General features: G+C 35.3%; 1 protein-coding gene across 3 annotated transcripts in view; it reads left to right on the forward strand.

The window, feature by feature from the left end:
- Window positions 1-7,209: 7,209 nt before the first annotated feature.
- The window catches only part of rb1cc1 (RB1-inducible coiled-coil 1), a 67,073-nt gene continuing 52,020 nt past the window's right edge, over window positions 7,210-22,262 (forward strand). For 2 of the 3 annotated variants that reach the window (XM_088642449.1, XM_088642451.1), the window contains exons 1-7: window positions 7,210-7,478; window positions 13,311-13,433; window positions 14,159-14,287; window positions 15,154-15,280; window positions 16,473-16,643; window positions 18,100-18,302; window positions 20,971-21,391. In XM_088642449.1, the coding sequence (XP_088498575.1) occupies window positions 14,217-14,287; window positions 15,154-15,280; window positions 16,473-16,643; window positions 18,100-18,302; window positions 20,971-21,391 (993 nt within the window). In that variant the 5' untranslated portion in view covers window positions 7,210-7,478; window positions 13,311-13,433; window positions 14,159-14,216. Of the gene's footprint in view, window positions 7,479-13,310; window positions 13,434-14,155; window positions 14,288-15,153; window positions 15,281-16,472; window positions 16,644-18,099; window positions 18,303-20,970; window positions 21,392-22,262 lie in introns of all 3 variants that reach the window. The other variant, XM_088642450.1, reaches the window with a different exon arrangement.

The following is a 22,262-nucleotide window of genomic DNA, read 5'->3' on the forward strand; positions in this document are numbered from 1 at the left end:
TATGTGATTCTCCAATATACTGTACAGAATATACTGTATACCCTGTGCTTTATATACTATATACCCTCTTTTTGTAATTATCTAATTGTCGACGTTGTTTCATACACAGTTCTCAAAACTATTATTTTTTTCATTTGTTTGCAAAAATGATATAATATTAGACTATACTTGAAGGTTAGTTATGTGATTTGAAATATCTTCTCATTTTACTGCAAAATACAGCAAGACAACACTTATACAGTAGCAATATTCTATACATTTTCTTATCAAATATTCATCTGAACTCTTACATATTGAAGGGTACTCAAATGTAGTGATTTTGTAGCTTTCTGTGTTTATTGAGTTAAAATGTTTTTTTATTTTTTGTAGGAGACTTGCTTTTTTCCCCATTGTATTTGCTTAGAACAAGCTGTAATTGTGATTGAATATTGATTCATTCATGGAAAAGAGAACAGCTCTTGGAGCATAGCTGTTTAATGTTAAAACATGTCTTTTATGTTTGCCTTTGTTACTATGGTAACAATCGCCTAGAGACAGCAGAGCAGTTTTTCCTATTCTGATGAAAATCCCTATGCTGTCACTGTAATGATCATTCAATCTTTGTCAGAGCTGACTTTGATCCAAAGCTACATACAGTAATCCAGGTATATTTGTTTCAACCAGAAAAACGTCTCACACAAATAATAATCATCATCATCATCATCATCATCATTGTTGTTATTATTATTGTTGTTGTTACATACTACTATTATATATTATATACTAAACCTGAATGTTGTTGTTTTTCTTCTCTTTTCAGCAAGGAATAAACCTTTACTTGTTCTTTCGCAGCCTACACATGCTGACGCAGTACCTACTTGAACTTCTGTAGCCCTAACTCATGCTCAAGTGATTTTGAAAGTCAAGTCGAGTTTGTTGAGATAATATACAGTTTTTGGTTGACTGTATGTCAACAATATCCCATATCTGAAATCCCTACACAAAGCTGGTCTGACTAAGTGTTCGCCAAGAAAGAAGTTTTCACTGAAACAGGCACAACTTATATCTTATATAAGATACACTGTAGATATGAGGAAGGTTTTATGGTGAAATAAGATAACAATCGAAATAAAAAGCATTACATCTGGTCCAAACCCAAAACAGCACTTCACCCAGTCAGATCAATGCCAACTGTCAAGCATGGTTTTGAAAAGCTTATCAGGACTTAAAAAAAAAATTGATTGGTGCAAAGTACATTCAATTTTTGGATTAAAAATTCAACTTTCAGTAGGACCATGGAATCACAAGGCCTGTGCCAAACGGCATTAATACAGTGTGATAATGTCCTGTGAAAGTCCTAAGTAGATTTGAAGCTGGCAGTCCATTAATGATCCCCAACTAACTTGTCAGAACTATAGCAATTGTGACAGGAAACATCTGTAAATCTTACACCATCCCATTTCCAAAGATCATAAATACCGTTCTAAAAAACTCTCAGTATTCTGACAAAAGTACAGCCACCCAGAACGGCTTAGGGGACTGAATACTTACGCAATCAATACATTTTACTCTGTATTGTTATGCCTGCCCTGGCTTTTTTATTCTGTATCCTGCAGAGTGAGCTAGCATTGGTGTGGCACCCGGGCACTGCTCCACTCACCTGTCACTCAGCACCAGTTAATATGAGCACCAATTTGACAGGAGACCTGAATTGCCTGGAGACTATTTATGACCTAGCGTATTTCAGGTGATTCAGGAATATTTAAAGGCTGCTCTGTTTCTGTTCAGGGCTCTGTTATTGAGTTCTGTCCCCGAGCCCCTCAAGCTTGTTTCCTCTAAATCTCTAGCTTGTTTGTCTCCCATGCTTTGCTGAAATCCTGAGCTCTGCTTTGTTATTACCTCCATTCACAGATCACCCCTCGGCTTGCCCTTTTATGCTGTTTGGACACTGGCTGGCTTGACCTTGTCTCTCAGACGTTCCCCTTGTGTTTTGGACTGTTTATTTTGAATCATCGGCTTTGACCCCTGCCTGCTCAACCATGAACTTCAACAGAGCAACTTCCCTGAGTCCCTAACAAGCTGTCTGCCTGCACACAGCACTGCTCTGCTTTCCTGATTGCGTGCTGCCTGTGCAATTCACTTGTATGTGTGCTGCCTGCACAGTCCCCTGGGTCTACTCTGCCTTTCATCCAGCAAATGAGTTCAGTTTACGACTCCTGATCGGTTAGTTTCCGCTGTGCAGATGGATCTTTGCATAACAGTAAATATCTTCTTTACAGGTTTTGCTGACATTCAATATCCTTAAAAATTATAACAGTGTTCAGTTGATGCATTTCAGCTTTGGAAAAAAAAAAACTAATTAGGAAGCAATTATATTGTCACTCACAGTTCTTTCCAGGCCCTATGCAGACGACACAATCCGGAATAGTGAGGAAACAATGGGGAAAAAGTCATGCAGGAGACTGGTATGGAGACAGGGGGGCGTGTTCTAGGTGTGCAGGTGTCCAGGGGAAGTGAGTCTGGGGCGAACGATCCAAGACCAAGTCCAAACGGGAAACCAAAACAGAAGCATATATCCATGGCCAGGCAATCCATCCAGGGGATTAAAAACCAGGAACCGGGTCGGGACCGGCGGGGGGGATCAGGAACAGAAAGTTAAAACCATAATGGAGCCAGATGCAGCAGGACCTGGGCTCTCACGAAACGGGATTCAATGAAGAGCCTTGAATGACGTCTGCGTCTGGCTTTTAAGGGGGAACTGAAGAGGGGCTAGAATAAGGAACAGGTGCGGGTAATGAGGCAGAACAAGGAAGGGCTGGAGCGCCCTTAAGAGGAGGAGTAGCGATCATTACATATATACATTACTTGTAATTTATCAAAATGTGAAATTGTTGGCAGGAGGTGAATAATTTGTCAGATATTGTATATATACAGTATATAATGTCGGGTACCAGAATTTTAATTCAATTGGTGAGTTCATTTCCTCCACTCAACCTAATCTACTGTGTAGTGGGGCCATTCATACATAATAAAGAGACATCAATTTTCTCAGGCGGGCATGTAAAACTTTTTGGGATCCCAGAATTAATCCCCAAATTAATACCTCTTTAATCTAAATTAATTTAAAAAATTTAAAGTGACATTAGCGTGTGGAAACAGATGCCACGTCAAAGCTAAAGGAAAAAAAAGTTCATTTTTCAAAGTTATAAAGTTTTTATGTGCAATCCTGGTTATTGTATCCTGTAGCAAATTAGAATATTAGTCTATAATACATGATTTTTCTGCCCCCTTGTGGACAAATGAGATATTTGTTTTCTGTTGCTGGATTTACAGTACTTGCAGTATTTCGAGCTCTGTAAACAGCCTTTGTAGTTAGCAATTAAGAAAGTGCTTTTTAGAATTAATATATGTAAATTGAATGCATAACCCCTAAAATTGAAACATTCTATTTGTGCTGCCTGCTGAGATTCATATAAGATTCATGACACTAAAATAATTTTAGAAAATTTAAAAAAAAACAGGAAAAGAGTGTTACCCTTTGATTGTATTTATCTTTATGCATTTTAAATCTATACTCACAGATTGTTAAAAATCTAAATATCTTAAAACCTAAAATTTGAATAAAGGAAGGCCTATACAAGAACTAGAAAGTTTATTACAATGATGGCAAAGAACAGAAAAATGCTGTTTACTGTATATCCTAATTTATATTGTCCAGTTAAGTATTATTGTTGCTAATTAATGTTGTTACCGTGCTACCATCTGGTAGTAAAATCACTACTATATGCAAATAAAATTGCATCCAAATGTTGAATATGACAGAAAACAGTTGAAAGGAAAATTAAAGATAAAACATTTACCAGCCTATTGTGTGGAATCTCAACAAGTAGTAACAGAATCACAGGATCCTGAAAATCACCTGTGTAAGTCAATATATTGTACATTACACAAATATACTACAGTACCAAATAACTAAAATTCTTACAGATGGTTATCTGAACGTTTCATTCAGTCAAGAAATAGGGTATTAAAAAACAAAAAAAAGTATTCCTACTTGTATAGTAATTGTATCTCATATCATTTTTAATTTCACTTTCAAGTATTATTTTATGTAGTGCCATGCTTCTTTTACCATTCATTTATATTTTATACTTATACTCCTCCTCTCTCCCAGCTTTTGTTCTCCTACTACTGTACATTACCTTTGCTTACTGCCCTGTCTTTTTCACACCTCAAGAAGGCTCCACAGCCGAAACGTTATGTTTTCTTTCTTCTTTTTTTCAGCATGGAATAAACCTACTACTTGTTCCTTTGCAGCCTACGCATGCTGATGCAGCTACCCACCTGAACTAAAATGGGAGAATGGCAACTATCAAGCAGAGAACAACATGTGACTTCCTTTTTTAATGAATTTTCTTTTATGTGTTTATATCAGTACATATTGAAGTACAAAAGTAAAAGTACAAACTAGTATGCAAATAGCAAAACCATGAAAATGAAATATACTGTAGAAATGGAAACACTGAGAGCCTGAAGTGGCTAACTATGAAAAAGGCTGAGAACCTAACAGAATGTGTTGTGGCAAATCACTGAAAGCTTATTATCAAAGTCAAAAAGCTACAGCTTTAGACTTTGATAATAAGCTTTCAGTGATTAGAAGAGTAGTCACAAATTACCAGTATTTATTAAATGTAACAAAGGACCAAGTCAAACTAGAAAACTGCTGATTTGTCAAGACCATTATGCAAAGGCTTCAAGACAGAAGGAAACTAACAAATATTTATGAAACAAAAAGAGAAAAAACAGAAGTAACAGCAGTTAAGAGTCCATTATAGACAGAAAGGCAGAAAGAAGCTGAAGTGTATTGATTTTGAGAATAACCCATTTTTGAGGTCTGCAAAAACACTACATTATTTTGACATTTCAAGAGAACATGCACTATGGAACAGACCTGACTAAGATAACAAATTCTTATCAGATGAATCATAGTTCAGCAATAACAAAACAAAATACATTCTGTACAAAAGAAGAAATTTATGACCACAACCTTTTGTGCAAATGTGATATATGATAGGTTGCTTATCTTCTAACATATTATACAGACAATGCAAACATTCTCCAGCATCACACACCTACTGTACTTTCTGTTTTGAAAATGGTGGTCTTGTTATCATCTCATACTGTTCCTGTCTAATTGATAAATTAAGGTTTACTGGCACTAGCAGGAGGAAATGCTGTCAATACCACTCTTATGAAAAATACCACATATGACTCATTATTATGACATAACAATGGGGAAAAATAATTTTGTTTTATTCTGTTTCCACTTGGTTGATGTGTTGGTGTCTGACATGATAGTTTTGTCTTTTGATGTAAATGTAATGTTTTGCTGTACTGTGGCCCTAATGTGGCTAATTCAATTGCTAAACTGAGAGATGGCAGAATGTGGTGGAAACACAAAAAGGGTAGTACATCAAGTGGTATCTATATTCATCATTCTGGTACAATCAGATCAAGATGGTACAAGGTCTGCTTTCTACTACTACACCTTTTCATTCAGAAACCCAGTCTAAGAAATTAGTCATTATTTTAAGGTTATAATATAAAGGAGATCTCCTATTCCAGAATTTGCCATCAATGTTTAACTGACCTGGCTCTAACATTATTCTGTTTTCTGAATTTATTTTATACCTCTGAGATTTAAATTGTAGTTCGATTCTCTGTTGGACTGAATGGATTCAAGGAAATTTCCTTTAAATAGTTGTATCTGAGACTTTTTTTTGCATAAACTCGCAGCATTGTAAAAAAAAACCTTTAACACTACCCACCTTGGAGGAAGAAACCTGAAGATAGCTCATTGACTGACTAGTAAATTGACTGGAATTCACTTTGGGATAATATGTACGGGTATGATACTTTAAAAACAGATTATTTCATATTTTAAGCAAATGTTCCATTGTGCGGTATAATACTCAGTATGGGGCGTATTATGAAATAATATAGTCTTTTGTGGAGTCAAGTGATTTATTCCACTCATGTGGGTTGCATTATAGTATTGACTTGTGTAAGCCAACTAGGCTTTGAAACCTAGAAGATCAAAATAATGATGATCTTTTCTTCCTACTTGGGATACATCTGGTATCATAACCAGGGAAAACACATTTATAGGTCATCAAGCAGGCTTGACCAAATAACTCAGTCTTATACATTTTAGATCTCACACAGCTCTTAAAACTACACACGTCCAACAAACCTAGACAAATGTTTTAATTACCTTAAAGTAAACAAAGTTTACTTGCATTCAAACAGCAAAAGATGTTATTGCTCAAATTAGCTTTGTTAAAACACAGAAAGGTGTGTTTGGATGTTCTTCGATGTACTTTTCTCTTAGAAAGTATTTTTTATTTCAAAGAACTGAAAGGAAACATAATTCTTATTTAATATTTGATGCATTTTTTTCTTTATATAAATCTTAACATTTGCCAGCATTATCTGTAACATGCAATGGCAAAGGTTATGAACCATTCTGATATCGTTTTTTATTTTTTAATGCTCATTTAATGTGCTTTAAGACTGCCAATCCCAAAGTAAAATGCAAATGAAATAATTAATACAACATAGTCAATGCTGTGTTTGTTGTTAGCAAGAGGACAAGGTCTAACTATTGTTTACATTATCAATTAACTAGCAAACCAAATCCGGAGCCTTGCTAAATGGACCAAACTACCTTTTCAGATGGATTCTTTCATTACCCACATATAAGGCACAACTTAATAATTAATATTTAATATAAAAAACGTATTCCCGGCACTCCACATGTAGAGCAACAGACTATATTCCTTATGGCTTAGTTCTGTCTACAAATTCTCTTTATGGGACAAGTAAATGTATTTCTAGCTCATTTTTATTTTTTTCTACAAAGTCTGTCACGTATACTGGTTTTCATTGTATATGTTACAGATTAAATTACAGAACCATTTTATTCTCATCTATTTCTACTTTAAACCGTTTTTTTCCCACACACTGCTTTTTTACATTTGTATGAAATACATTGCTCATTCGTGGTCATTTAACGCGCTGGAAATACAGCATATTTTATATATATCCTCGGTTAGGAAACGTAAAACGTTATACGCTCTTCCGCTATGGTTATACAGACGGTACCCGGATGAGGGTCACCCTCACTTCTTCCTGCAAGTCCGACTTTGCCTCACTCGCTCCCAGCGTGCACCGCGCTGCGCAGTGACGCCAAGAACAAAACACAGAGCAGACATACAGAAAGAGGGTGTTACTTGAAATAAACATTACACAATCCAGGACGAGAAGATCGCTTACAAGAAACGTAACAACAAAACCCCCAGACTCTTGAAATTAAAACGGACAATATGCACATGTGTACGCACTGAAATATACCGTCTAACGCATAAACAGCAACTGTGTATGTTTTGCGGTCCCAAAGCAGGGTTAAACCTGGAGGATGTGATACATAAACACCAGAGGTAAGGGTTCGCTGCTATTGCTTTTTAAGTTAACATCAGTTTTCAGTCTGCTTGATCAGGTTGGAGGGGTCGGTTGTCATAGTGTTGAACACAGAAACGCGAGTGGGATAAGTTGATAAGATGCAGATAAGCAAGCCATCCTTTGTACTGTGTTATAACAGTTGGTGGTATAGTCAGGCTGACTAGCGTGTGGTGGGCCCATTGGCGGTGTACTGTACGGATAATCCGAAATGTAGCAAAACGAGGATGAGCCTTTCATTTTCTGTTGGGAGGAAAATTTTCTGCCTTCATCGCTTCTTCTGTAGTCTTCACTACTTTGTTCAGTGATAGTAGGAAAAGGAAACTAGGCCTCGGATTGAAACTGGACTACAGCCTGCATACAGAGCACTGCTGAAACCCTTTCAGATCTTAAAGGGACTTAAACGTGGCGGCCTTTGTGTAATTATAACAAACTGACTTTTGTTTGTCAATTTTCACGTTAAAGAAAAGCGAGTCAAGGTTTAGCGAATTAGAACTCGGAATGGCTCAGTGGTCAACACGACATGACTCAGCCTGGACATGCTTGTCATTTTACGGCAGGGAAAACTTTCCTTTTGTTTTGGTCTGTGAAGTGAGTGGAGCACACGTTACCTGTCGGAGATCTAAACGGACACGGTTTTAAGAAATGGAAGGGATACCTGCCCTTGATCAAACTGGGGTTTTAACCTTTAGACTATTTGTGTGAGACACATGAAGTTCGAGGCAGATCACTTCCTACCATTGTTTGGATCCTACTGTTGTAAACTGTTGTCAAATACTGTACTGATATGTTTTTATGACAAACATTTTTCAAAGACAAAACGTTTTTTTCTTCTCGAAAAATAAAAGAATAGGTAAATAGTAGATTTTTCTAAGTATATTTTAACTATTAACTGTACTTATTAATTATGCACTCTTAATTATGCCTCATACATTATTCTATACAAAGATTGTCCCATGGTAAGAAGTGTAATGCAGAGCAAACTGTGGTATACAAGACAGGTGCATTTTAAAACTAACTATTTTAGCTCATACTGTTAATTAAGAACCACTATAGAAACTTGACCTGTAGATCCCTGTGAAAATTAACAGGATGTGTGTTTAGGTTTGAAAACAAAGGCACTTATTGACTTTAACCCTTTGTACTATATTGTCCATTGTGGTTGAGCTCTATGGCAGTTGGCATGAAAAAAGTGTCTTTATAGGACTAGAAAATATTGAGGCTATGAACTATTGTATACAGTATTTAATCAACTCTTCTATAGTTGACCAGAATTTATACACTGTCATATTTTGTGAAAATAATTATTTTTAAAAACTGATAAAACCCATTTAAGTGTGGATGTTGTAAGTCTTCAGGTGGGCAGCTGCGTCAACATGCGTAGGCTGCAAAGGAACAAGTAATAGGTTTATTCCATGCTGAAAAAAGAAGAAAGAAAACACAACTTTTCAGCCGTGGAGCCTTCTTCAGGTGTCAACGGCTCCACGGCTGAAATGTTGTGTTTTCTTTCTTCTTTTTCAGCATGAAATGAACCTATTACTTGTTCTATTGTAAGTCTTGATCATCTGTACATTGTGAATGATCTATTGCTTTTAAGCCACAGTGATTTTGCCTATATATGTACAGTATACACACCGGTGTAACAGTAATGATTATGGGGACACCTCCACCTTTCACTGAAATCCTGCTGAAAAAAATAAATTCATGGAAACTTTTGGTTTAACATTATCCATTTAAAAATGGTAATTGGAGCATTTTCTTGGCTTTTGACCTCAGTTAAATCTTAGGACACTCTTTACCCAGTCTCATTCAGAGTCTTGCAGACAACTTTCAGAAACTGAACTATTTAATGTGTGGTGGTTACAGCAGCAAACATGATGCACAACACTAGATAACAGAAAACAGTCTGGTTGGTCAAAAGTCTCCGTGTAATTGTTTCCTTATGCAGAGGAGACCACAGACCTTTGCTCATATAAGGCTAAAGATGCCTAGAATGGCAATTAATCTACAAAGGTTATCAAAAAGAGCTATGGAGAAGAAATACAACTAATTTTTTTGTTATTTTCTGCTCTAAGAGTAAGCACACCACATGAACTGACGGTACAATAAAAATAAAGCATACAGAGGAAGAAATTAGGTATTATTGTTCACTTCACTCTCATGGAGTACTGTCAAAAAGGTAGCTTTGTGTTGAAGAGTTTATCTTTGGAATAATAAACCTAAGCACAAGAGGGTAAGCCTAATAAGCGTAATGGAACAAATTGGGTACTGTTCATTGTAACTTTACTTTTTTCTGAAGGTTTTTAAAAGTGATCCGATGACTGATGAAGTCTAGACGTCATAAGATCCTTGTAAAGTCATTAGCCAGCTGTCACCTTGAGTCCCCTGAGAGGTTGCTCATGTTTGGCTGAGGATTGCTGGGGCTGGGTGGGTATGAGTCAGCCAGGGTGTCTATGCTAAGCAATAGTAACCCCTGGGCTTTGCAGATCAGTTGCTATTCATCAGTGAGAGATGACATTGTTCTTCCAATTGGTCCTGTCTTATCAGGTACTGTAGAGTTTGCAGCGTGCTTGAGAAGAGAGAATAGTTCTTTTCACCTCAGCCATAAACTGTAGCCACAGGTCTGGCTCCAAGGTCATAGTTTTAAGCTGTTAATTAATGCTTTGTGTTTATAAATAGGAAAATTATGAAAAACGAAACTTCTAAAAAACTCTTGAGACCTGTAAAAGTTGTAGACTTCCTGCAGTATAGACTGTAGTACTCTTAACAAGTCAAGTCGCTTTGATGATAAAGCTGTGTAACAGAAAGTAAATCACAGTTCAGCCCTACCCTGGGTTATTTTGCTTTGCAGTTACATTGGTTTTAATACAGAACTAATATATCACCTTTATGCTGGTACAGGCAATCATGCCTTGGCTTTACATCAATTTGCCGTTGGTGATTAGCCAGACTGCGACATTGATGCCTGTTTAGCCTGTTCATGGCAGCATCAATTGTAAATCTATGTGTACATTAGATATTTTTTTTAATGATTGAAAAGGCTTCATTTTGATCTATTGCATACATAGGAACAAGTAATAGGTTAATTCCACGCTGAAAAGAGAAGAAAGAAAATACAATGTTTCGGCTGTGGAGCCTTCTTCAGGTGTGAGATCTGCTCATACCCAAAGAAGGCTCCGCAGCCAAAATGCAGCTACCCACCTGAACTATTGCATACATATTTTATTGTCAAAATATTTTATTATTTCTCATGCATGGGCTAAGAAAAGGAAAAAAAAAGTATTTTATGTACACATTTACTTTATTGTGGGTCTGTAAATCTAAATGTAGGGTATGACTTTATATTGATTATTCTTCTCTTTGCTGCCAGGACTTTCTTAATTGTGAAGACCTTTGTGCGTTCTTTGACGAAAAGTCAAATCATCTTCTTAATTTCTAAAAGATCAGAACTTTAAAATAAGATATTGTGAATATTGAGTTGCAAAAATGGGGTTGACAAATGCCAGTGACCTTAGTTTTTTGAGAGTTTGTATAAATTGTTTATTAGATTAAGGTTTTTTGCTGTTTCACTATTCATGAAATTTGTTATTGCTAGTATTTGTATCTTAACTTTAGCTTATGTATCATGTAATATTTTCATATTTCACTTTGATTTATACCTTGTTTTTTATGGGTTTGTAGTTAAGTCATCCCTTGTCTGGAAGCATTCAGCATGAATGCACAAAATATTGCTAGATCTTGTCAGATACCCGAAGCTAAGCAAGGATAACCCTTGTTATCACTACAATAGGTGGCTCTGGTGGGCCACAATTTTCCAAACAATTCCCAAGTATTTTGACAGGGGATGCTGTGATGTAGAAGGTACTGTTATTCAGCTGAGACATCATCAAAAATCAAGGTTTTGACTACATGGTCATTAAAGGTCCCCTAGAATTGTTAGTAACATAGTAGTGGACTTGCATAACCTGTACTCCCTAAATTTACTCCATAGTTAAATTGGTCAAATTATTTGTCACTTATCTGCCTTATTAGCTGTGTTTGTTGCAGGTCAGTGCATGGCGGAAGTAGGTCCCCCCAGTACATGAAGTGCTTGGGAAAAAGGAATTGCAAGCAATTACGTTATTATGTTATAACAATAATTCTAAATAGCTCTTTCAATACTATACATATCCATTTTTCACAAGGGAAGGAAATTTGTATCTGCAGCCTGTCACTTGTATGTAGTGTTTTAGCTGGAGATCAAAGCCATTTGGTTTATAGGGATTATACGGTATGGAAATTTGCAATTACTTTCTAGTTAATTTGTACATTTGTATATTTATAATTAATCCAAATCAGATTCTCAATGTGAAAAAAAAACATAGACTTTTGAATTAAATGAGATGATTGATTGATTTGTAAACTGTATGCTCTGTCCAAAGGCAAACGGACTTAAACTTTTTGTGCTACAGTACACAACAATATGCAAAACTCACATTTTATTATAAACCAAGGTGCCAAAAGGCTGATGTTTTTCAGTGTTAAAATGACAAAATTGTTTATACTACATACTGTATACCTTGCAATGCACATGTTCCCAGTTGAACCCTCATCAGTGGATAAGTGTTCTCCAAAACATATAAAGTGATAACACTTATAATTAGTCAGTCCACAAATCACTAGTCTTATACTATATACTGATTCAAATTAACCATGAAAGATCCAGCATATTAGGCCTGTCTGTTGAGTATGCATGAAGTTTTGGGGCGAAACCCAGTACAGTTTGGTTTGCCATAGTTTCTTGTCTTTTAATGTGTGATATTTTGATTCATTATCGTTATTACTTTGCTATACCTAATTTGTGATTTTGGTTCAAAATATACATTACATTTAATAAGAACAAATAATTAGACTATAGATTAGAATAGAAATAAAAATTATGAATGATCATGCTTGTCTGTTATTAACAGCTTTTGAGAATTTTCTTTACTTAGTGTTGTGAAGCGTGCTTTATCTTTCTCTGCTGATCCTGTGTCTTGCTCTCAGTGGATTATTTGTGTAGATGAGTGAATGTTGAGCCATGTTCAGGGTCTTACTGTGAACATGGACAGTTCTCTGACTTTTTCTAAGTACTAGCAGTTTTGTTTTGAAGGCACATCTTCTTTTAATTACAGTCCTGCACATCCTTACATTGTTGATGTCTGTGTGATGGATAAACGTAACGGAGCCTTTCCAGCCTGTTTGGTAGTTAGTGGTTAATTATACGAACACAAAAAAGGTAACAAAAAGTACAGGGTTTGATAATTGGCTCAGTGACTCACGTTTTGTAGCTTTGAAACTATAGATACTGTGATTACATGAGTAGTTAGCAGTAATTTATAAATTTATGCAGGAATATACTTGAATACCATTTTGGATACCATTTTATGTGGAAATAACTTGTACTTGAAATAGTAGCCTGTATGAGATTTTATGTCCTTTTGCAGTATTTCTCTTTTGTAAGGGTAGCACTGATATTAGTATATTATATACTGCTATGATGTTCTGGGATGTATGATATAAGTAATTCAAACTTGCACATGTATCAGTACTCACAAAGTATATTCCTGATTTCTGGTGGGTTGAAGAGGGGTGTGTAAAAGGCAACAATGTGAAGAATGAGTGTTCTTCCTTCTACAGTCTATTTATCTTATTGACTTAGTTAACATTTTTTAGAATATATTGAGAAATGTTTTCAACTACGTGATGTTAGTTCCAGAAGCCTTTTAACATTATTGCATATTAATTGTGGGTTGGTTTTCTTTTTCATTTAATGTTTTTGTTTTCATTAACAGGTCTACCAAGCAATTATAAGGTTAATTTTGATGGTGCAACAGCAAAAGAGCAATCGAACATATGTTCTCCTCTCCTGAAAAACTTGGCTGTAGATATCAGGAAACTGTGTCCTGTGCTTAAGAGTAAGTATACAGTCTAAATATATTGTTTTGAATTTTTGAAACAATCTAACAAATGCTATGTAAAATAAATGGAAAAGAAATTAGGAAGATGTGATAAATAGTTTGAGAGTGTTTAATTTAGTTTTCTACTGATATGTTGAAGAAACACAGCACTGAGTTAATTAGTGGATTTAATCAAATATTTCAAGTCCTTATAAAAATGTTATAGTTAAACAGTGAGTAGGACTACTCAAAAAAGTAACAAAGAAAAAAGTTAGCTGCAATTGTGCATTCAGAAAGAGATCATCATCCCCTTTGTATTCTTGTTACATTTAAAAGGTTGAATCATAAAGTTCATGAAGTCTAAAATTGCAAACTCAGTTTAAAACCTGGTTGCAAATGTGAGAATGCTTTGTGATGATTTTGTGCATTTCTAAGCAGTTTTGAGAAGGGAAATAATCGCTAAAAACATAAGATATTGGTCCAAATGGATCTTCAGACTGTTTCAGTATGAATGTTTACTCCAGTTCTTTTCCCCTCATGTCATTTAAAGTATTTTGGAGATCTCCTGCATGTCTTACATAAATATTTGGTGTTTAAATGTTTTTCATTTTAATATTATTATATTATATCCTCAGTATAAGTGCGTTTGCTACACAAATAATGTTGATCCATTTTTTTTCCAGATTTCCAAATATACTGTTTTTGCTCATTAAAATATTTTCTTATTTTCTTCATGGGAGTAGGTGCTGAATGACTCAATGAAAAAGAAAGGGACACGTGAAGAAAGCTGGAGATATCAACATGAAGTTGTATGTGTTTCTGGTCAACAATGGCAATACACTGACATTTAACACTGAACTTGCTGTCCAAACGTAAGAGCAATTCTTTTTTTTTTTAAAGTAGTGAAGTGACTGCGCTGTCATTAATAAGACAGATGAAGAAGGCTAAATATGTCCCCAGATCATCACTAACTTTTACAGATGCACTACAGAAAGCATACTGACAGGTTTTATCACAGTGTGGTATGGCAACTGCAATATTGCTGACCGCAAAGCCCTACAGCGGGTGGTGAAAACTGCCCAGTCCATCACTGGGGTTGCTCTCCCATCCATCCAGGAGATGTATGACAGACGGTGCTTGAGAAAAGCTCCAAGCATCATCAAAGACCCCACACACCCCAGCTACAGACTGTTTAACCCTCTACCATCTGGAAAATGGTGCCGGAGCATTCCGGCCTGGACTCCCAGACTCCCCGGGTTTTACCATTTTTACCCCCACACTATCAAACTATTACACTTCCAGCCTCCCTCACCTATGCTCTTGAACCCTTACAGTGCCTTCTCTCTTTATCAAAACTCAAACACACATTGAAACTACCTACACCTCCCATGTCGAGAAGTTCACTCCCCATAGTTTTCTATCCTTTATTTCATTCTGTTGATGTATGGTTTTGAACAGCTGATGTTGTTTTGCACATTACCCGTTTTGCATATTATCTGTTGTTGTGTTGCACATTGCCTGTTGTTGTTGTTTTTTTTGTCCTGCTTACCGTCTGAGAGCTAGCTAAATAGCAATTCGTTATACCATATACCTGTGTACGAGTATAATGACAATAAACATGAACTTTAACTTAACTATGTGATAAGACAATGTGCTATAGATAAAAAATTTTCAAGTATGTCAGTAGGATATTGTTCTGTAATGTAAGCGTTGTAAATCTTTGTTTTCTGTTTTTAAGTGTTGCAGACCTTAAGAATGCTATCCAGTCCAGATATAGGATTGCACCTCAGAACCAAGTTCTTGTTGTCAATGGCGGGGAGTGTATGGTTGCAGATAGACGTGTCTGCAGTTATAGTGCTGGCACAGTAAGTATTGCACAGTATGGTGCAGTATCACCATTGTTTTCAATTGAATTTCCATCTTAAGCTGATTTACATTTCATATTTGGAAGTGCATGTGAAGGTAACCCATTCAGTTGTCTATCAAACCACTGTAAACAAACACATTATTATGTTTCCATCACTGTACACAAACATCATTACTGAAGATTTCAGTATGGTTTTATATCTATTCTCATTGACACACTAATTAAGTTCTAGTACTGCAGTTGTGAAAAATGAACTACAGTTTGAGCTGACAAGTTAAAAGTGAAAATCGTTATTTGCAAAGTAGTATGTTAAATACACATTGTCATTAAAATTTCAGTGCTCTGAATGACCACTTTTTTCACAACTTTGATCTTTCCTAACATTTATTCTGCTCATTAAATTAATACACTTTTCTCAACATGAGAGTAATATTACAGTCTTTGAATGATATGGAAACAGTCTACCTAGATATAGCAAATAATAAAAAAAAACTATTTTCCAACAAAAAACGACTGTAAAAAGCGATTTAATCTTTTATAATTATTAAAACATTTGACAGTTGAAATGGGGGAAATGGACTCCGCAAACATGATAAATGATTTAAAAAGGAGGATGTGCCCTCTTTGCTTTCCTTATCTTATCACAGCTAAATTTCATTTACAGTTCCTTTCAGATTTATTCATACCCCTACTGAAATACTGTACCCTTCAAACTTACTGGCATAGCAAGGTTATTTTTGGTTTATTATCAACAATGTGTATTTGTGATCATGCTATTTTTAAGAATAATAAGGAACTGTATTTTATATTTTTGGGTAATTCTCTGCACTGATTCTGTATTATGGTATTAGAACCATAATATTTTTGTTCAGCCCAGGTATTTCAAGTTGATACTGAGGTACATTCAAGTGTGCAAAAGTCAGTATCTGGTATCATATCTCTGAGGCAATAACTAAGGCAATAACTGCATTAAGTCTGGAACCCATTGAGTTCCACAGAGTTCTTCCAATCCTGCTCCGCTCAGCCTTGCTAGGTTTCTGAGATCTGACAAGATCAGTGTACAGGTAGCTAATTCTTCTAACTATATTAGTCTGCTTGCCTGTGTACTTTATAGATGTATTAATTTTGCTATTACACAAGGGTGTGTTTTGGAACATGAATTCATTTTGTTGTTTATTTTTTTATTGCAGGATACAAATCCCATTTTTCTGTTCAGTAAGGAAATGATTTTCTGTGATCGCCCTCCAACAATACCTAAAACCACATTTTCAGTGGAAAATGACATGGATGCAAAGGTTGAAGAATCACTCTTGATGCCAGCTGTTTTTCACACCGTTGCCTCGCGAACACAACTTGCTGTGGTAATTTATTCAATGTATTTGTTTTTCTTTTGAAATGTTTTGAATTGGTGAAAACTAAGTACATCTTCATAGACGTCTTTTCAGCCCAAAGGCACTATAAGAAAACAAAGTATATTATATACTTTCTGGATATGTAATACAAAACTCACTCTACTGTTTATCTAAATAAATATGTTGTATACTGTATTGTATGGCATTACAGTACAGTAAAGCCTTACTTTACTGGACTAATTGGGGTTAGGGGGTGTCTGATATTGCCAGCTGTGCATCAAATTGCCATGCTATATGTGAAGCTCAAAAAAACTTTTATAAGCAATGAAAGTTATATCAGACGTAAACCAAGCTTTTTTGGAATGGTAGTGGACTACTGGAAGCTTGTTTATTATATCCTTGTGGCTTGCTGTTAGCATTTGTACACAGTAACGCTAAGATCCTTTCCTTGCTGATTTTATATTCTGGTGTAGATGTCTCATGATCGTATGCTTGGGTATTTTACGGGAGAGAATTCCAGAAGAGACCAGTCTAGTCAGCATCGTGCAGTTGGGATAATAGGATACCTTCATCTTCAATTAATTTATTAATTTCTTATGAAACTGTTCTATCTCTTCAGTGGGTGCGCTCAAAGTTTTTATGATTTACTTTACTGTGACGTTTATAAAATTGCCAAAGCAATTCATCACTGAATCTGAAATTAAATTCCATGTGTTTGGCAAAATTATTGGCTGCAGATCGTTTTACATTATGGTCATCCCTTTTGCAGACAAAACCCCTTTACCAAATTCGTCTGTTAAAGTCTGTAATTACTGTAATTAAAAATGGCATGCAGTGAAACAAAATGAATAACTGCATTGTGTCCTGGTAAAAATGTTTGTAATAAAACACATTTCTGGCAATATTTTGAATGATTTGGCACAGGGATATTGAACCCTCTTAGTCTTTGAATCCTTTTTGTAGCCTTGACTTCCAATCTGTGGTCAAGGATTATAAAAATTGAGGAACATTTGTTAATGACTAAAAAGTGCAAAACAAATAGTGCCTATTGCATTTCAAATAAGAGTAATGTGGGAATTAGTCTGGTTGAGGATTAAATGTAAATTGGTTTCAGGTCATATATCTGGCTAGCACTGCTAGCACTGCCTGGCTTGTCAATCTTAGGTCTCAAATAGGACATAAAATGTACATCTTAATGTTTCTTTGACAAAACTGAATTGTTGACACCCTTTTTGTTTATGTTTTGTTTTGTGGAATGAGCATACCGTACTTTTAGTGACCAATATACTGTACACTATATAATACACTATACTTTAAAAAGGTGCCATCCTTCGGCTGAGGCATAAAACCAAGGTCCTGACTCTGTGCAAACATTTACATCTTTGCAAAACCAGACCAGCAATAAATTAATTCAGGGAAATGTCAGTTATATTTTACAGTGACTGTTATTTAACTTGTTTTTCAGGAAATGTTTGAAATTGCCAAGAAGATTTGTTCTTACTGTGAACAACAAGTTCACGACGAACATCTCCAGCACCAAGGCTGGGCTGCTATAATGGCCAATTTAGATGACTGTACTCTGTCTCATCAGAAGCTGCTGTTTAAATTTGAAACTGCCTATATAAGTTACCAACAGAGTATTGAAGATATCAAACAAAAACTTAACAAGTAAGTATTGTGTCCCATACACATTCTCATGTTAATACACAGTTAGTGAATTGGTGTTGAGCTTCAAAACAAATGCCTCTAGTGCTCAGCTAACTTTATGCAGTTCTGAAGAGAGGCAAGTGAAAACGTGAGAAGCAGTGTGAAAACGGGAGACCATAGTGTTTGCAATTGTTTTCTTGACAACTATGTAATCACCATACTTTTCTCAAGTACAGCATTTGGAAAGTACAATTTTGTAAACCTATAAGCATACAAAAATCTTGTCTGAAATTTATATCAAGAAATAGAATTACAAGAGAAGACCTTGTTTCACATGCTAAAAGTCAGTATCTTAACCTCAGTACTATCTTCTTAATAATACACAATACAATAATACAATAATTAACAGTACCCCTTTAAAGTTCAAGCATTCCAACTGTAGTAAACATGGTATCTTGTACATGTAGTAACAAGCTTGTGGCTTGTACATGATGGTAAGATACACAATTTTTCATTCAAAGATTTTTGCATTTAAGGTTGAACACTAGAGGTCACCTTATCTCTAGAATCGTATCCATACTTTTATTCTACTGCATTTCAGTTTCCTCTTCCAGGAGTTCAAATACATGGGAAAAAGACCTTTTTCATGGTTGTTCTTCAAAATAATAACTGCTGGCATGTCTAGTTTAACAAGGACTTCCAAGGCCATTTTCACACAGTCATAAAAAAGAGATGCATATGAACATAAAATTCAAGAGTCATGCAGATCTACTAAAATCACTTTATATGTCAGCCAATAACCCCGTATATATGCTTTACAAGTACTATTGTTAATATAACATTTTTTAAAAAAGTCTTGAACTACAGTGGAGCGGTTTCTTGACTTGGATACTTTTCTCATGCTCTTAAAAAAGGCATGTGTCCAGGTCTGTTCCTTAGACTCGTGACTTGGACTGAAGACCTGAGGCAGATGCAGAACTTGGAGAGATACCAGCTGCTCCAGCTTGGTTCTTTATTTTGTGAATCAATTCCCATGCATGCCCAAGACACATATTTAAGTACAGGGAGGTTCTTCATTGGCTTTTGGTTCTAACATACCGAAATGTAGGTTTGTTTTCCATTACGTTTTATTGAAACAGTGGATGATAGCCAAAGTTACCAAAACCTTTTTACTGGCTCAAAATCCTGCACAAAAGCACGTAAAGATTAATCGAATGTGTGATTGGTCTTTACAGACATTAAATAGATATTCTTCTTCTTTTAGCTAACAGTGTCTCTCCAGATTCAATTGGGAGAAGATATTTTGAATTAATATTTGGTCATAAAATAATCTGTTTTCCAAGTCTGAGGGGTGCTTTTATTTAAACTTAAAAAAAAATGTTTATTTTATGTATTTTGTGCTTTTGAACATTAAATGTACATAATTATTACTTTCATTACATTTGACTATGCATATTATTTATATAAAATGGTCATGGTTGCTGTTTGATAGTTTTACTTAATTGTTTTGTTGTTTTGTTTGGTATATGTGTATTATGTACCCTAAGGTAGGTATGTCTGGATCTTTTGTATTTGTTGGAGATCTCAGTCTGGACCTGCTATATTTAGAGTAATGGATGGGTTAGCTTATATTGGCGTCTTTGTGACTGTGGCTGCTCTGTCAATTCCCATAGAGTTGTTTTTCATTTGAAAGTAGAAAAAGAGCCTGGTCGATAAGGTGTTTGACAATCACCTATTATGCTGCTGTGCTTTTATCGGGGACTGAACTGACTTCAACTTTTGTCTACAGTCTAATGTGAATTTAGAATGGTAGTATTTAATAATTACTACACAGTATTGTGGATATCTACTCATCTACAGTATCTACTCAGCCTCTGTATGGTAGATTGTGGTAGATTTTGCAAGCTATAATGCACAGTGCAGTGGCAACATACAGAGACCTTAAACATTAAATTAAGTACACCTGTGTGTACTCAAACACAGTTGGACCTGTCATTCCTGCATTTTTGGCCACTTGGTGTTTTACCATAATCTTTTAATAATAATAATAATAATAATAATAATAATAATAATAATTTCTTACACTCATATAGCGCTTTTCTGGACACTCCACTCAAAGCGCTTTACAGGTAATGGGGATCCCCTCCACCACCACCGATGTGCAGCCCCACCTGGATTTTCAGCTCTCTGTGTGCACATAAATGCTCTTTTACGTATTAGGTTTAATTATTTGATGTGAGAAGATGAGGTGAGATGAGAAGCAGATGCACATCTTAACTAATGAATGTCAAAGCCTCATTTTGTATTAATTTTTTTGTAGGTTTTGAGAAATGAGTGAAAGTTTAAACCAATATCACATTGTTTTGCATTGACCGAGGGAAATTTACCTTATTTTCTGATAATTGATAATGTGCCTCAAAGATGAGGGCATTCTTACATGCTTGGGCTTTAACAAAATCAGAGGCTTGTATCTGGAGACCGTCGTGTTTTCATGCATCCAGTTCAAAGGAATTATTGTAATAAGAAAATATAGACTGTGCTGTATAATTCTATTAACTATCTGGTGATAAGCTGACAAGGGACTGTGAGAAGATTTCACACATAGTGCGGCAGATTCAGAACCTTGCTTGAGGAATGTTATGCTGTTATTTTGGAAATTAAATGAATGCTGTTTTGTCCAATTTTAAAGCCTAGGTACAGCTGTATCCGTTATGGCAAAGATTCCGCTGTTGGAGTGCTTGACCCGCCACAGCTACAGAGAGAGTTTGGAAAGATCAAGCTCACCTGCAGAGAAGGAAGGAACAGAAGAAGAAACCGAAGAGGAGAAATCTTCAGATTCGGTGCTATGCCCTGGACAACCCAGAACTAGTAATAAATCATCAGCATCATTTTCCATATCGGTAGAAAATTCACCTCAGGACAGCATAGCACAAGAAGACCATGAAACAACGAAGAGCAGCAGTCCAAGGGCTGAACTGCAAGATGCGGACTGCCAGGAGAAAAGTGATCAGCCTTTGTTCAATGTTTCCTTGTTAGACTGGATAAATGTACAAGACAGACCAAATGATGTTGAATCTGTTGTGAGAAAGTGCTTTGACTCCATCAACAGAGTAAGTGGATATTTGTTTTAAGTCTGTTCTCTTACAAGCACTGAAAACGTAGCATTGCATTAATAAAATAACCTTAGATTCACAAATAGAAAGTATGCTGGGGTTTCACTCCAGATGTTTAGAATTCTGAAAATACTTTTACTACATTTTCCCAAAAAAATCTATATACAGGTATTTCAGTTTTGATGTACTTAGGTATCTTTGGGATATAAAATTATAGTATTCATTGAAATACACCAATATTTAGATTTTTAGTAACTGGAAGAGCGTTAGTAAATGATTATTAAATCATATTAGTTTTAAAGGGATGATTAGAAAATTCAAAATGTAAATATCTCTTCTTTCCAGTTTCATATAGTCACTTAGATTTTGATATATTTTGTTTTCAGAGCCAATATTAAAATTCTCAGCATCATTTGAGCTTCTATAGATGTGAATAATCCCATATTTTATTAAAATGTTAACAATGATAATTAAAAAATAAATATGAGAATATTACATTGCTCGTTATCATGAAAAAAATATTGGAAGAGACATTTTAAATGTTCCGTTATGACTTAATTGAATATTTCACATGTTTATGTAAAAGTATGTTGAGAAAGAAATATTCTTTGAGGTACAATTACCTAGACTGCACATTTATATTTCAAGAACCTGGTTTGAAAATATTTTAAATACATGTAACAGAAATAGAAAAAGAGGTAATTTTGAAATCCTATAATTAGCAATACCTAAATTACATACTTATGCATGGGCATGCTTATTTGTTTTTAACATAGCTTAATCTTCATTGATGGGGTCATGCATTCATTGTATTTTGAAACAGAAATCATTATTGTGCTAAACTGTTGATGTATTACATATTTTACTT

The sequence above is a fragment of the Lepisosteus platostomus genome, chromosome 8 (assembly GCF_059453375.1).
Source record: "Lepisosteus platostomus isolate fLepPlt1 chromosome 8, fLepPlt1.hap1, whole genome shotgun sequence".
NCBI lineage: Eukaryota > Metazoa > Chordata > Actinopteri > Semionotiformes > Lepisosteidae > Lepisosteus > Lepisosteus platostomus.